The sequence below is a fragment of the Pelodiscus sinensis genome, chromosome 19 (genome assembly GCF_049634645.1).
Source record: "Pelodiscus sinensis isolate JC-2024 chromosome 19, ASM4963464v1, whole genome shotgun sequence".
Taxonomy (NCBI): Eukaryota; Metazoa; Chordata; order Testudines; family Trionychidae; genus Pelodiscus; species Pelodiscus sinensis.
This window is the reverse complement of record NC_134729.1, coordinates 11,745,929-11,760,446: the sequence shown is the minus strand read 5'-3', so window position 1 is coordinate 11,760,446 and position 14,518 is coordinate 11,745,929. Positions and strand designations below refer to the sequence as shown.

At 54.8% G+C, this 14,518-nt stretch overlaps 1 protein-coding gene across 3 annotated transcripts in view; it reads right to left on the bottom strand.

The window, feature by feature from the left end:
- Positions 1-14,518, bottom strand: part of VAV1 (vav guanine nucleotide exchange factor 1) — a 64,057-nt gene that overhangs the window by 29,733 nt on the left and 19,806 nt on the right. For all 3 annotated transcript variants that reach the window (XM_075902291.1, XM_075902292.1, XM_075902290.1), the window contains exon 2: positions 8,068-8,184. In XM_075902291.1, coding sequence (XP_075758406.1) covers positions 8,068-8,184 — 117 coding nt within the window. The remainder of the gene's footprint in view (positions 1-8,067; positions 8,185-14,518) is intronic.

Genomic DNA, 14,518 nt, shown 5'->3' with positions numbered 1-14,518 from the left:
GGTGGGATGCAGTGCGACATGATAACAGGACATTTTTTTTATATATATATAGAGAGAGAGACAACTCCTGAACTCACAATTCCGACATAGGTGTTACTCCTCATCACTCGCCGGGGTTATTATTTCAAAATAGCAGGCTTGCAGTGTGGACGCTCGCCTGGTTATTTCGAAATAAGGGGAGTTATTTCGAGATGACTCCCTAGTGTAGACCTGCCCTAGGCGTGCTAGAAGCCCCAGTCATGGAGAGGGTGCTAAATGCACCAGGTGCTGTACAAAGAGACAGTCCTTGTCCCAAAGACCTTTTTTCAGGTTCCTATGTCATTTCCCCAGTTAACTCCTCGCTATCTTCCTTAGGTGCTTTTCTGGCCCCGACTGCATGTCTCACAGTTATTGCTGCCTTCACTCTCACAACACTCTCTGGGAGGCAGAGCAGGGCAGTTGTGCCCATTGTACAGATGGGAATTGAGGTGAAGAGATTTGCCCAAGGTCACATTTAGAGGCTGTGGCAGAGGGAGGACTCTAAGCCCTGGTCTCCTCAGCGGATACCCTAAGGGACTGTTCTCAGGCATGGGACAGCGAGACCAAGTCAGGCTTCACCCTCTCTTCTGAGGATGCCAGCCTGGGGTGGGCCAAGATTGGAGTCGATTGTCAGTGTTTGGGATGCCGCTGCAGACCCAGCAGACTCACTCCCAGCAGGTTATAATCTTCGCTCTGCATATATTCTTATAGATACGCAACCAGCTCTGGTGTAGCCGGGACCTCAAAAGGGAGCAAACCGAGCCATGGCTACAGAAGCAGCTAATTCCTCTAGTGCATTTTTCATCCACAGATCTCAAACCATTGTTCAAAGGAATCAGTATTACTGTCCGTATGGTACAGATGGGGAACTGAGGCACTGGGTTGTGGCAATGCCCCAACCTGCCAATGGCAGAGCACAGATCCCTGGTTAAAGCAAATTTCAGAAGTTTTCAAACATCAAGCATGGGACTGCAACTGGCAATTCCTCACCTGGGCAACCTCCATCCCAAAGTACATAGGGGGAAACCGAGGCACGGCAGATGGGCGCAGGGAAGCGAGGTGCTCAAAGCAGTACAGGGAATTGGTGGCAAAAATGGAACAATAACTCTGATTTCCAGGTCTCCTTGCTCTAACCACTAGGTGCTTCTCCCCTCCCAGTATGGGCATTAGAACCCAGGAGTCCTGACTCTTAGCCTGCCCTGTTCTAACCACTAGGCTCCCCTCTCAAAGCAGGGGACAGAACCCAGGAGCAGCTACTAGTCAAAACTACCAAATGCTGGGCCATGGCACACAGGTGAGGAAGCTGCGGAGTAGCTCCCGCCACCTAGGTCAGCCCAGGACGTCTCTCCAGCTTGATCTCCAGAAGTCACCCTGTTGCAGCTCTAACCAACCCACCCATGCTGTGGCTCGGGCATAGAGTACACTCTGAGCAGGGGATTGCATGTGCGCCCCCTCCTGGAACCAATCAGAACTGGTTCAGTGGTATTGTGTGTGTCATAGGCCCTGTACTGCCAACAGAGAATAGACGTTTCTGCCCCGGCACAGGTAACAGAGAACTGCCTATGGCAATAATGGTATCATCAGCTGTAGAGCTCAAAGCCCTTTGCAAAGGAAGCCAGGGTTTTTAATCCCCATTTTACACTGTGGGATACAGAATCTCCGGGGAATTACACGATTTGCCCATGGTCACTGGTGGAGCTAGCACTAGAATTCAGGTCTGCCAGTAACCATTAGACCACACTGCCTCCTACCAGGGCCTCAATCATCCTACTATCTGAGGGTCTGTCTACACTAGCCCCCTAGTTCGAACTAGGGAGGCTAATGTAGGCATTCAAAATTGCAAATCAAGCCCAGGATTTAAATATCCCGCGCTTGATTTGCATCTTCCCGACCGGTCGCCATTTTTGAAATTTACAAGTCCGGACGAACTACCCGCGTCTACACACAGCAGGGACCCGGTAGTTCGAAATAAAGCCCTAGTTCGAACTACCTGTTATTCCTCCTGGAATGAAGTTTTACAGGTAGTTTGAACTAGGACTTTACCGGGTCCCTGCCTGACTCTCTTGTCTGAATTTATCTTCTCAGCCCCCTGGAAGACAAGCCCATCTGATAGCTAAGGGTGCACATCCACCCAGAGATCTGCCCACGGTCACGCTGGAAGCAAAGAAGGGCCTCAAACCCAGTGAAGCAGACAGTGCTGTTACCACTGCACCATCCAGCCGCTGACTCTCAGATCTGAGGCACAAGGGCTCTAGCTTGAGCCTGCTTCTCTGTCCCCGTGAAGCCTTCGTCGTCACCCAGGATGCACAGCAGCATCGCAGAACATGGCCTGGATGTGACCCCCACCCCCAAATCATTCAGCTCTGTGAGAGCCAGAGAAAGCTGCTGGCGCCAGCCCCAGCAGAACAGAAACTCCGAGCGTGGCCCAACCTCGACAGGATGCGAGATAGAAAAGCAAAACCACACACGGTCTGCAGCGCGAGAGCTGCAGCGAAACAGCAGGCGCGGCTCGCGTGCAGCAAGAACAGGCCTCCCCAGATCCCCCGCTCGAGCATCGTACCAGAGCTCCCGGAGGGCCCAGCCCGGAGGATTGCACCCCGGCACCCCCTCTGGAGCCCAACCACTTGTGCTGGCCTAAAACGGGGGGAGGGGGGGGACCTTTTCTGGGCCGGTGGCCGCCCACCGCGGAAAAATCAGTCGGGGGCCGCACACAAGTGAGAAGCAAAAAAACCAAAACAAACCCCACTTTCTCCTCACACACCAGAGCCTGGGGGGAGCAGCCTAGTAGATTTTGTGAGGTGTAGTGGGGGGGCCAGCCTAGTAGATTTTGTGAGGCGTAGCAGGGGGGGAAGGCCGGAGCAGACATCTCCCCAATACTGGGGGGGAGGCATGAGCCTTAGGGGCTGGACCCAGGCATCCCAGGGGCCAGATGTGCCCCCCCACCCCCGGACCTGAGGTTCCCCACCCCGGTCTAAAACGTGTTCCAGAAAGGCTGAATTTCAAAGCCTCAAGAGAAGGAGAATCCACCACTTCCCGGGGGGATTTTCTGCCAACAATTAGCCTCCCTCACCAGGGCCTTCCTTACAGACGATGGGGCCCAGTGCAACTGAGCCCCTCCCCCTGGCGCAGCTCCTGCTGGGGGCCCGGGGCTACCCAGCCCTCCCCCACATGCAGCTTCTGATTAGGGTTGCCAGGTGTCCAGTTTTGAACCAGACAGTCCGGTATTTGAGCTTTCTGTCCGGGAAACAAATTGAGAAAATAGCAGACATCAAAATGTCCGGTATTTTCTAAGTAAGGAAGTTTTATTATGATCGTGTTATGACGTGACTTGTGCGTGAGGATTCTTGCTCGCTCTCTAGGCCTGCGCTATGCACTACTATGCCGATTCGCCGCTTGGATACGGGTATCAGTATGTAGTTGCGTACTGCCTGGCTGCAGGAGTGTGTCTACCAGCCAGGCAGTGCGCAACTAGGCAGTTGTGCTGAATAGTTTCCTTTTATAAATGTACGCTTCGCGACAGTGTTGTCCTTTGCCTAGTTTTCCTCTTTCTCGTATCTCGCAGCGCTCTTTTAAGGTCAGGAATATTTGGCAGCTTTATCAAAAAAGGCTGGCCACCTTAAATCAAGAATTTTTTAATTTCATTTAGGATCTTGATATCCATAACGAGCAATGAAGATGAAGTTTTTGAAAAATAAAAAATTGATAAAAGCTGCACAATCGAATGTAAAATATACAATGTAATGTAGATTGTCGTCAATAAACTTCCCATATCACGTATTTTGTCTTTTTGGTCGACAAATGTCTATCAAGTGGGTCCGGTATTTTTGTTGAAACCATCTGGCAACCCTACTTCTGCTGAGGGTCTGAGGTTTGGGACTTCCCAACTGTTCTTCCCCATGCTGCTTCCTGTCCCCCCTCCTCCCCCAGCTTAACCGGACTCAAGGGCTTCCCTGGGGCCAGAGCAGAGCGGGTGGGTGCCCTCCTGGGGCATGCAAACACACACAGCTGTGGAGGGGCACCTGAAAAATTGGTGCCCTAAATTTTCGGGTGCCCTACGCAGCCGCATATTTCAGGTATCCCTAGGGAAGGCCGCCTCCCTCACCGTTTAAAACTGGCGCCTTATTTCCAATTGGAATGGGCCTGGCTTTACCTTCCAACCATTGTTTCTTGCTGACCCTTTAGTCAGTAGATTAAAGAGCCCGTTATTAGACAGTTCTCTTCTGCCTCTAGGGGCGTGTTGCCTCCGCTGCCCAGTCTGGCATGTCTACACTGCAGTCAAAGACCCATGGCATGGCCATGGCTGGCCCAGGTCAGCTGGGACTGCAGAGCTAGCAAACGGCAGAGTGGATGTTTGGGCTCAGTTTGGGGATTGGTCTCAGAGCCCAGGAGCCTGCCTGAGCATCTACACTGCCCCAGCCCTGCAAGCCCAAATCACCTGGGCCACAAGAAGACTTGCAGTCGTGGGTTTTTAATCCCAGTATAAACATTTCCCAGCCCTGGGCTCTGACTCCGGTTTCAGTCCAAGCTCCCCTTTCATCTGCACGCCCATCAGGGTCAGCAAGCAGTCCGCCCCTCGCCCCTGCCTAGAAGGCTGCATTGGAGCCCAAGTCCTGCCTTGACGTGGGCCCAAGCTCTGTCATTTTACGGTGTGGCTGCTGCTCAAGCCACAGGCCCTAGTCAGAAAGCCTGCACAGTGCAGTGCGGACACGTCGGCGCAGCGGTGAGAACCTGGCCCAGCAACAGCAAATGGTCAGGGGGGCACGTGGCTTACGAGGAGAGGCTGAGGGATTTGGGCTTAGTTAGTCTGCGGAAGAGAAGAACGAGGGGGGATTTGAGAGCAGACTTCAACTCCCAGAAGGGGGGGGTCCAAAGAGGATGGAGAGAGGCTGTTCTCGGTGGGGACAGGTGACAGAACAAGGAGCAATGGTCTCAAGTCGCAGTGGGGAAGGTCGAGGTTGGATATTAGGAAAAACTGTTTCCCTAGGAGGTGGGTAAAGCACTGGAATGGGTTACTTAGGGAGGGGGTGGAGTCTCCATCCGTAGAGGTTTTAAAGTCTTGGCTTCACAAAGCCCTGTCTGGGATGATTGAGTTGGGGTTGGTCCTGCTTTGGGCAGGAGGTTAGACTAGATGGTCTCTGGAGGTCTCTTCCAGCCCTAACCTTCCATGATTCTATGATAACTGGCTCACAATGCAATATGGACATCAGACTCAGGCTGGGAAACAGTCCACAAACAGACCTGGGCTTCCTGTGTGTTTGGAAGGGCAAAAGAGTCAGCTCTACCTGGAGAAAGGCAGACAGTCTCTAAAAGGAGCAAACATATGGTCCAGACAGTAGGTGCTGCATTTCTAATTGTTGACACGAGGTCCCTCCACTTGAAATAATATTGTTGTTCTTATTTGGGGCATTTCCGCACTAAATCTCAAAGCACTTTGCAACAGAGTGCCATCAAACCCCATTTTATAGTGGGGGAAACTGAGGCATGGTCTCCAGGGCCTTCAAAGTCTCACAATAGCAGAGCCAAGAACAGAACCCACATCTTGCAAGGGTTAGTTCAGTGCTCTATCCACTAGGTAGTGCTGCTCTTGATGGCAAGCTGCTCTCCTTAGAGATTCCTTGAATGTCTACAGTTATGTAATAACCTTGTTTGCATTATAAATCCTGCACGGTCAAGCATTCCAAAACTGGGAGTCAGATTTCCAAATTAATCACCAGCCTGGTTACAAATCATAAAATTGAATATATACTACTACATTTGGGGCACTTTTTCAGATCTTTCCTTTACCATTTTATCAGGCTCTTTTTTTTTAGTAAAGGGGAAAAATTCAATAAAACCATGGGCAATTATTTTGAAAAAATGTCAGATTCATTTAAAACACCACTACAATTTTCACCCCCAAATAAGAACATATTTGGTCAGACCAAAGGTCCATCCAGCCAGTACCCTGTCTGCCAACCGTGGCCAACGCCAGGTGTTCCAGAGGGAGTGAACCGAACAGGTAATGATCAAGCGATCTCTCCCTGCCATCCATCTCCACCCTCTGAGAAACAGAGGTTAGGGACACCATTCCTTACCCAGACTGGCTAATAGCCATTTATGGACTTAATCTCCTTGAATTTATCTAGTTCTCTTTTAAACCCTGTTATAGTCCTACCCTTCACAACCTCCTCCGGCAAGGAGTTCCACAATTCATTACTATTTTCATATTTTTGCTCATGCTGTCCCTTCAACGTGCACAGATTTTCTTGAAGATTTTCATTAATATTTCTCCCCGAAAGTCACTGTTGTCATCATACATTTCCCCCTATCTCTCTCTCCCCAGCGCCAAAAGAATCACTAATAGGATCCTGAATATTTTCAGTAATCTCACCACCCAATTTTCCACCAGTATCTCCATCCAATGCAGCGCTAACGTTTTCATATACAATGTTTTCATACACATGCCTACGGTTTTCAAGAAAATCTTCATTAATATTTTTCATGACAATTTTCACCCCCCTCACACAACTGGTCACTAAAGCTTCCACCAGTCTTTCACATAGAAAAAACAGGAACTTTGGGGGTGACAAATATTTTCTTGCAGAACACTGGGGCACAGGGGTCTGTTCCTAGCTATGTCGACCTGTTGATATTTTTCACCAAATGGGTTCAGGGTTTTCAAGCTGTGTGAAGTGCGAGCTGTGACTCATTGAGGCTGGGGCTAGGGGGAAGGGGAGGTGGGTTTGGGAGCAGTATGATGCTTTCTGAAACTATTTGAGAAACCTCAGGTGTAAAAAGAAACTGAAAAATCAGAAAAAAAGTTCTACTTCTTTGGTGTGGGTGGATGGAGGAGGGGCGAGATTGGGACAGTCTGACTATGGCCTGCTACACACAGAAATTGCCTGTTTTTTTGGATATGGGTAATGGTTGTACTGTGCACTATCTCTAGGGCAGTGGGGTTTATCAGTTACAGCAAGGGGTAGAGCAGCTGAGAGTCAGGACTCCTGGAGTCTACCCACAGCTTTAGCGGGGGAGGATGAGGGCTAATGGTCAGAGCAGGGAAAACAGGGGCCTTGAGTTCTATCACCTGGTCTGAGAGGGGAGGGCAGTGGGGTCTAGTGGTTAGAGCAGGAAGGCTGGGAGTCAGGACTCCTGGGCTCTGTTGCCAATCTGGGTATGTCTACACTACCCTCCTAGTTCGAACTAGGAGGGTAATGTATGCATACCGCACTTGCTAATGAAGCCCGGGATTTGAATTTCCCGGGCTTCATTTGCATAAGCGGGGAGCCGCCATTTTTAAATCCCCGCTGCTTCGAACCCCGTGCAGCGCGGCTACACGGGGCTCGAACTAGGTAGTTCAGACTAGGGTGCCTATTCCGAACTACCGGTACACCTCATTTCACGAGGAGTAACGGTAGTTCGGAATAGGAACCTAGTCTGAACTACCTAGTTCGAGCCCCGTGTAGCCGCGCTGCACAGGGTTCGAACGAGCGGGGATTTAAAAATGGCGGCTCCCCGCTTATGCTAATGAAGCCCGGGAAATTCAAATCCCGGGCTTCATTAGCAAGTGCGGTATGCATACATTACCCCGCTAGTTCGAACTAGCGGGGTAGTGTAGACATACCCTCTGAGAGAGTAGAGGTGGCTAGTGGTTAGGCAGGGAGCACTGGGAGCTGGGTCTTGTGGGTTCATCACCAGCTCTAAGAGTGAGCGTGGTTTAGTGGTTAGAGACGGACACTAGATAGGGGGATTCCTGGCTTCTATTCTTGGTTCCAAGGCTGATGCGCTGTGCGGCTTTTCATCCAGAAACTGTCCCTCTTTGAGCCTCAGTTTCCCCACACACCACCTCAAAGTCGAGAACAAAACCGACATCCATTCCCTGCTCTGCCACAGACTCTCTGGGGGACCGGGAGCAAGTCACTTCGCCATCCTGTACCTCTGTTTTCCTATCCGAACCCAGGGAGATTAACACCTCTCTGCCCTGCAATAGGGTGGTGGGGACAAATGAATGAAAGCCCATGAGAGGCACCAAGCAGTCACCCCTCAACCATCCAGGCAATCGAGGCTGACCTTCCCGAAATCCCGCACGTCGAAGAGATCGAAGACTTCGAAGAGCTCATTCTTGCGCAGGCCGAATTTCTCGCAGCAGGTGGAGAGGAAGGTGCGGATGTTCTTGAGGCAGAGGAACTGGAAAGAAAACAGGAGGTGGCGCTTAATTTGTGAGCTCATCGGGGCAGCGACTGTTGTTTTACAGCCTGGGGCACCCAGCCCCATGGGGCCCTGATCCCCTGCCTAGGGGCCCAGAGGCTGCTGCAGGTCACATGCATGTGAATAAATTAAGGGTGAGGCGCCTTTTCCTCAACAGGGGTGACCCTCTATGCGGGGACTGGCGAAAAATTAGTAAAGCAGCATTTTAACCAACCGCTCAGTCCCCAGGTAGTGAGTCTGCTACGGCCAGGGCAGCGACAGCCTCCACGGGGCGCTAAGAAAGGTGGGGGCCTGGCGGTGTGCTCCCAGAACGGGCGTGGCCCAGAGCAGGAAGGGCAGGGCTGGAATAGGCAGCCTTCCACACTGCATGTAGCCCAGCGCCCCCCAGCCCTCCACACTGCATGTAGCCCAGCGCCCCCCAGCCCTCCACACTGCATGTAGCCCAGCGCCCCCCAGCCCTCCACACTGCATGTAGCCCAGCGCCCCCCAGCCCTCCACACTGCATGTAGCCCAACGCCCCCCCAGCCCTCCACACTGCATGTAGCCCAGCGCCCCCCCAGCCCTCCACACTGCATGTAGCCCAGCGCCCCCCAGCCCTCCACACTGCATGTAGCCCAACGCCCCCCCAGCCCTCCACACTGCATGTAGCCCAGCACCCCCCAGCCCTCCACACTGCATGTAGCCCAGCACCCCCCAGCCCTCCACACTGCATGTAGCCCAGCGCCCCCCAGCCCTCCACACTGCATGTAGCCCAGCGCCCCCCCAGCCCTCCACACTGCATGTAGCCCAGCGCCCCCCCAGCCCTCCACACTGCATGTAGCCCAGCGCCCCCCCAGCCCTCCACACTGCATGTAGCCCAGCGCCCCCCAGCCCTCCACACTGCATGTAGCCCAGCGCCCCCCCAGCCCTCCACACTGCATGTAGCCCAACGCCCCCCAGCCCTCCACACTGCATGTAGCCCAGCGCCCCCCCAGCCCTCCACACTGCATGTAGCCCAGCGCCCCCCCAGCCCTCCACACTGCATGTAGCCCAGCGCCCCCCAGCCCTCCACACTGCATGTAGCCCAGCGCCCCCCCAGCCCTCCACACTGCATGTAACCCAGCGCCCCCCCAGCCCTCCACACTGCATGTAGCCCAACGCCCCCCCAGCCCTCCACACTGCATGTAGCCCAGCGCCCCCCCCAGCCCTCCACACTGCATGTAGCCCAACGCCCCCCAGCCCTCCACACTGCATGTAGCCCAGCGCCCCCCAGCCCTCCACACTGCATGTAGCCCAGCGCCCCCCCAGCCCTCCACACTGCATGTAACCCAGCGCCCCCCCAGCCCTCCACACTGCATGTAGCCCAGTGCTCCTCAGCCCTCCACACTGCATGTAGCCCAGTGCCCCCCAGCCCTCCACACTGCATGTAGCCCAACGCCCCCCCAGCCCTCCACACTGCATGTAGCCCAGCTCCCCCCCAGCCCTCCACACTGCATGTAGCCCAGTGCCCCTCAGCCCTCCACACTGCATGTAGCCCAGCACCCCCCAGCCCTCCACACTGCATGTAGCCCAACGCCCCCCCAGCCCTCCACACTGCACGTAGCCCAACGCCCCCCAGCCCTCCACATTGCATGTAGCCCAACGCCCCCCCAGCCCTCCACATTGCATGTAGCCCAACGCCCCCAGCCCTCCACACTGCATGTAGCCCAGCACCCCCCAGCCCTCCACACTGCATGTAGCCCAGCACCCCCCCAGCCCTCCACACTGCATGTAGCCCAGCACCCCCCAGCCCTCCACACTGCATGTAGCCCAACACCCCCCCAACCCTCCACACTGCATGTAACCCAGCGCCCCCCCCAGCCCTCCACACTGCATGTAGCCCAGTGCCCCCCAGCCCTCCACACTGCATGTAGCCCAGCGCCCCCTCAGCCCTCCACACTGCATGTAGCCCAGCGCCCCCCAGCCCTCCACACTGCATGTAGCCCAGCGCCCCCCCCGCCCTCCACACTGCATGTAGCCCAGCGCCCCCCCAGCCCTCCACACTGCATGTAGCCCAACGCCCCCCCAGCCCTCCACACTGCATGTAGCCCAGCGCCCCCCCAGCCCTCCACACTGCATGTAGCCCAACGCCCCCCCAGCCCTCCACACTGCATGTAGCCCACCGCCCCCCCAACCCTCCACAGTGCATGTAGCCCAGCGCCCCCCCAGCCCTCCACACTGCATGTAGCCCAGCGCCCCCCCAGCCCTCCACAGTGCATGTAGCCCAGCACCCCCAGCCCTCCACAGTGCATGTAGCCCAACACCCCCCCAGCCCTCCACACTGCATGTAGCCCAGCACCCCCCAGCCCTCCACACTGCATGTAGCCCAACGCCCCCCCAGCCCTCCACACTGCATGTAGCCCAGCGCCCCCCCAGCCCTCCACACTGCATGTAGCCCAGCGCCCCCCCAGCCCTCCACACTGCATGTAGCCCAGCACCCCCCAGCCCTCCACACTGCATGTAGCCCAACGCCCCCCCAGCCCTCCACACTGCATGTAGCCCAGCGCCCCCCCAGCCCTCCACATTGCATGTAACCCAGCGCCCCCCAGCCCTCCACACTGCATGTAGCCCAACGCCCCCAGCCCTCCACACTGCATGTAGCCCAGCACCCCCCAGCCCTCCACACTGCATGTAGCCCAGCGCCCCCCCAGCCCTCCACACTGCATGTAGCCCAGCACCCCCCAGCCCTCCACACTGCATGTAGCCCAGCGCCCCCCCAGCCCTCCACACTGCATGTAGCCCAGCACCCCCCAGCCCTCCACACTGCATGTAGCCCAGCGCCCCCCCAGCCCTCCACACTGCATGTAACCCAGTGCCCCTCAGCCCTCCACACTGCATGTAGCCCAGTGCCCCCCAGCCCTCCACACTGCATGTAGCCCAGCGCCCCCTCAGCCCTCCACACTGCATGTAGCCCAGCGCCCCCCCAGCCCTCCACATTGCATGTAGCCCAACGCCCCCAGCCCTCCACACTGCACGTAGCCCAACGCCCCCCAGCCCTCCACATTGCATGTAGCCCAACGCCCCCCCAGCCCTCCACATTGCATGTAGCCCAACGCCCCCAGCCCTCCACACTGCATGTAGCCCAGCACCCCCCAGCCCTCCACACTGCATGTAGCCCAGCGCCCCCCCAGCCCTCCACACTGCATGTAGCCCAGCACCCCCCAGCCCTCCACACTGCATGTGGCCCAGTGCCCCCCAGCCCTCCACACTGCATGTAGCCCAGCGCCCCCCCAGCCCTCCACACTGCATGTAGCCCAACGCCCCCCCAGCCCTCCACACTGCATGTAGCCCAGTGCCCCTCAGCCCTCCACACTGCATGTAGCCCAACGCCCCCCCAACCCTCCACAGTGCATGTAGCCCAGCGCCCCCCCAGCCCTCCACACTGCATGTAGCCCAGCGCCCCCCAGCCCTCCACACTGCATGTAGCCCAGCACCCCCCCAGCCCTCCACACTGCATGTAGCCCAGCACCCCCCAGCTCTCCACACCACATGGAGCCCAGCACCCCCCCAGACCTCAACACCGCACGGAGTCCAGTGTCCCCCCCACTCTCCACACCACACAGAGCCCAGAGTCCCCCCGCCCCTCTGGCTATGGCCGACTCGTCTGCTCGAGGCCCCCGCTCAGTCCCTGCCTTGGCAGCTTTAAGGGGAGGCTGGACCTTGAGAGCAGAACTGCTGACGTGGCGGGGGGAGGGGGCGCAAAGGGGCCACAGTCCAGGGGCCCAGGTGATTTAGTAGGGCCTGGCCACTACCCTGGTGCCTCTCCCGGCTTGGGGGCGAGTCTCTTGATTCAGACAGCGCTCAGGAGCCCATGGGGCATATCAAGAGTCCCTGAACCAAGAGACGCCGCGGTGGCTTTTCCCCGCAGGCAGGTCGGGTCCCGGGAAGGAGGGGAGGCGGAGGGCGGCTTGCCTGGGGCTCGTCTGAGTACGTGGGGGACAGGGCTGTGCCGTCCCAGGGCCTGGGAGGGTCAGACGGACGGTCAGGCCCAGCTTAAGGAGGGGGCGTGGAGCGGGAGGAAGGAAACGGGCAAGGCTGGAGAGTTCAGGTTGGCTTCCTCCGTCCTGCAGGATCCCCCGGGGGCAGATGCTGGTGGGCTCCGGTGGGGAGAGATTCCTCAGAGAAAGTGAGCCTCACCCAAATCCATCCCCCCTCCTGCAGGAAAGGTTGGTGCTGGGGGGTGACATGGGGCAAAGCCAGGTCATGGCACTGTAGTTGCAGCTTAAGACAGACTGACGGGGGGGAGGAGCCGTTACCGTCTATCAAACAGTTTCTTTAATGCTTCCAGCTCCATGTTGGATTAGTTTTGTTCTTCGAGTAATAAATACGATGCCTAATTTTCACTCACTCTAAGACTAAGGCCTGGTCCACACTAAACACTGAGATCAGCCCAGGTACGTAGCACAGGGGTGTGCAAAATCCACCCCCCAGCATGGCATCGGTAGCTGACCTAATCCACAGTGTAGACAGCCCTAGGTCAATGGAAGAATTCATCTGACCTCCTGTATAAAATAGGCCATAAAAACTTTCCCAGAGTAATTCCTAGGGCAGATCTTCTAGGACAGGGCTACGCAACACAAGGCCCGCAAGCCACTTGCGGCACAGCCCGTTTGTTTGTGCGGTTTCGGTTTACACAGGGCTCAACACACAGCCCGTAGGTGGGAGCCAACACAAAAAAGTCACCAAAATATTGGTCTTCTGTTGATATGCACTTTAGTAGTTAAATTCCTGGACTGTCATTGCTCATTAAAAGTGCTGTCCTATGAGTGGAAATCGGGTAAACATTGCATTTTATTAATATCAGCAGAACTGATTTCAGTGTGGCCCGTGTGTTGTGTAGTCTTGCCTTACTCTTTGTCCGTCAGTGTGAAAGAAGTTATTTGCATATATATTTGCATGTCTATGCAACCACACTCAAGTTGCAGCCCTCAGCATGGGCTGTGAGTATCATTGTGGCCCCCGGAGTTTCCAAAGTTGAGTAGCCCTGCTCTAGGAGAAACATCCTCATTTCCAGCATCTTGGGCCCAGCTCATCAAAGGTTTTTGGGCTCCTCGCTTCCAATGAAATCAGTGGGAGTAAGCTGCCTAAATATCCTCCAGAAGATGTGCTTTGGGTATTGACTGGGAGCGGCCAAAAGGCTAAGGGGTGAGATATCAGCCCCCACCCTGTCCCTGCATGCTAAGGTTCTACTGGCAACTGGAGCCATTTAGAGCAGCCTCTAGGCTGCTCTAACTCTGCTCCGCTAGGAAGCTGAAAATAACGGCAGTGCAGTTCCCATGTGGCTGGGAACATTTCTGGAGGGCTCTTACAAGTGCTACACTGGTCCTCTTCGTGGGGAGCTTCTCAAAGAGGCTGTTTGTGACCATGTTAGGGGGCTTCTACGCTGCACAGTGTAGCTGCCGTGGTGGCTTAAAATACCACCCTAGACACGGCCCAACTTTCAGCCCTATTTTATTCACCACCACTGAAATAGACTGAGAGGTATCTTCAAAGCACTGCGTGGTCTCGGTGGTTAGATACAACCCCAGAGACATTCAAAACTGGCCTGAGATTTGTGTCTGCTAGTTGACCTAGAAGAGATGCCTTGGACAGGTGGCCAGCGCGTGCTCTGAATGAAAACCCAGAGGGTGTTGCTGAAACAGCTAAGCTTTGGCTCTTTGATGCAGGTGGTGGAAGCTACCAACTCCCGCCAGGGAGCTGCTCCTGGAAGGCCTGCAGGCCGCAGAACCAAGGCTGGGCTGGATCCAGGTTTTTTCCATCTTGTGAAATATTTTGAGATTCCAAATAATTTGTGTGTCCTAAATTGGGGAGAAAAGTAAAAAATCTTTGAAATGTTAAGGAGTGAAGACCCCAATTTTTCTCTCTCTTCAGGCTGATCAAAATGTTTCATTTCAAACTTCTACTGTTTTGTAAATTTCAAAGCGAAAAAGTCTTTTTGAGCCAGGAAACCAAAATCTTTTAGAAAATGTCAAAACGAAGCATTTGGGGCATTTCAACAACATTTTTCAAAAACATTTTCAAGACGAGAATATCATCGAAATTGACTCTTTCCCATGAAAACTTTCAAGGGATTGGCATTTGGACAAAATATAAAAGTCTAATTTAAAAATTCCAGAGAAATCTGAATTCTATTTGGGGTAACTGAAGCAGTTGCTTGTGAGGATTTCACAATATTGCCTATCCATTTTGACCATTTTGATTTTTTTGTTAAATTTTAATTCTAATTATCTTACATTCTGAAACCAAAAGTCATTTAGAGCCAGCAAAAATGGAATTTTCAACATGTGTCGCACCT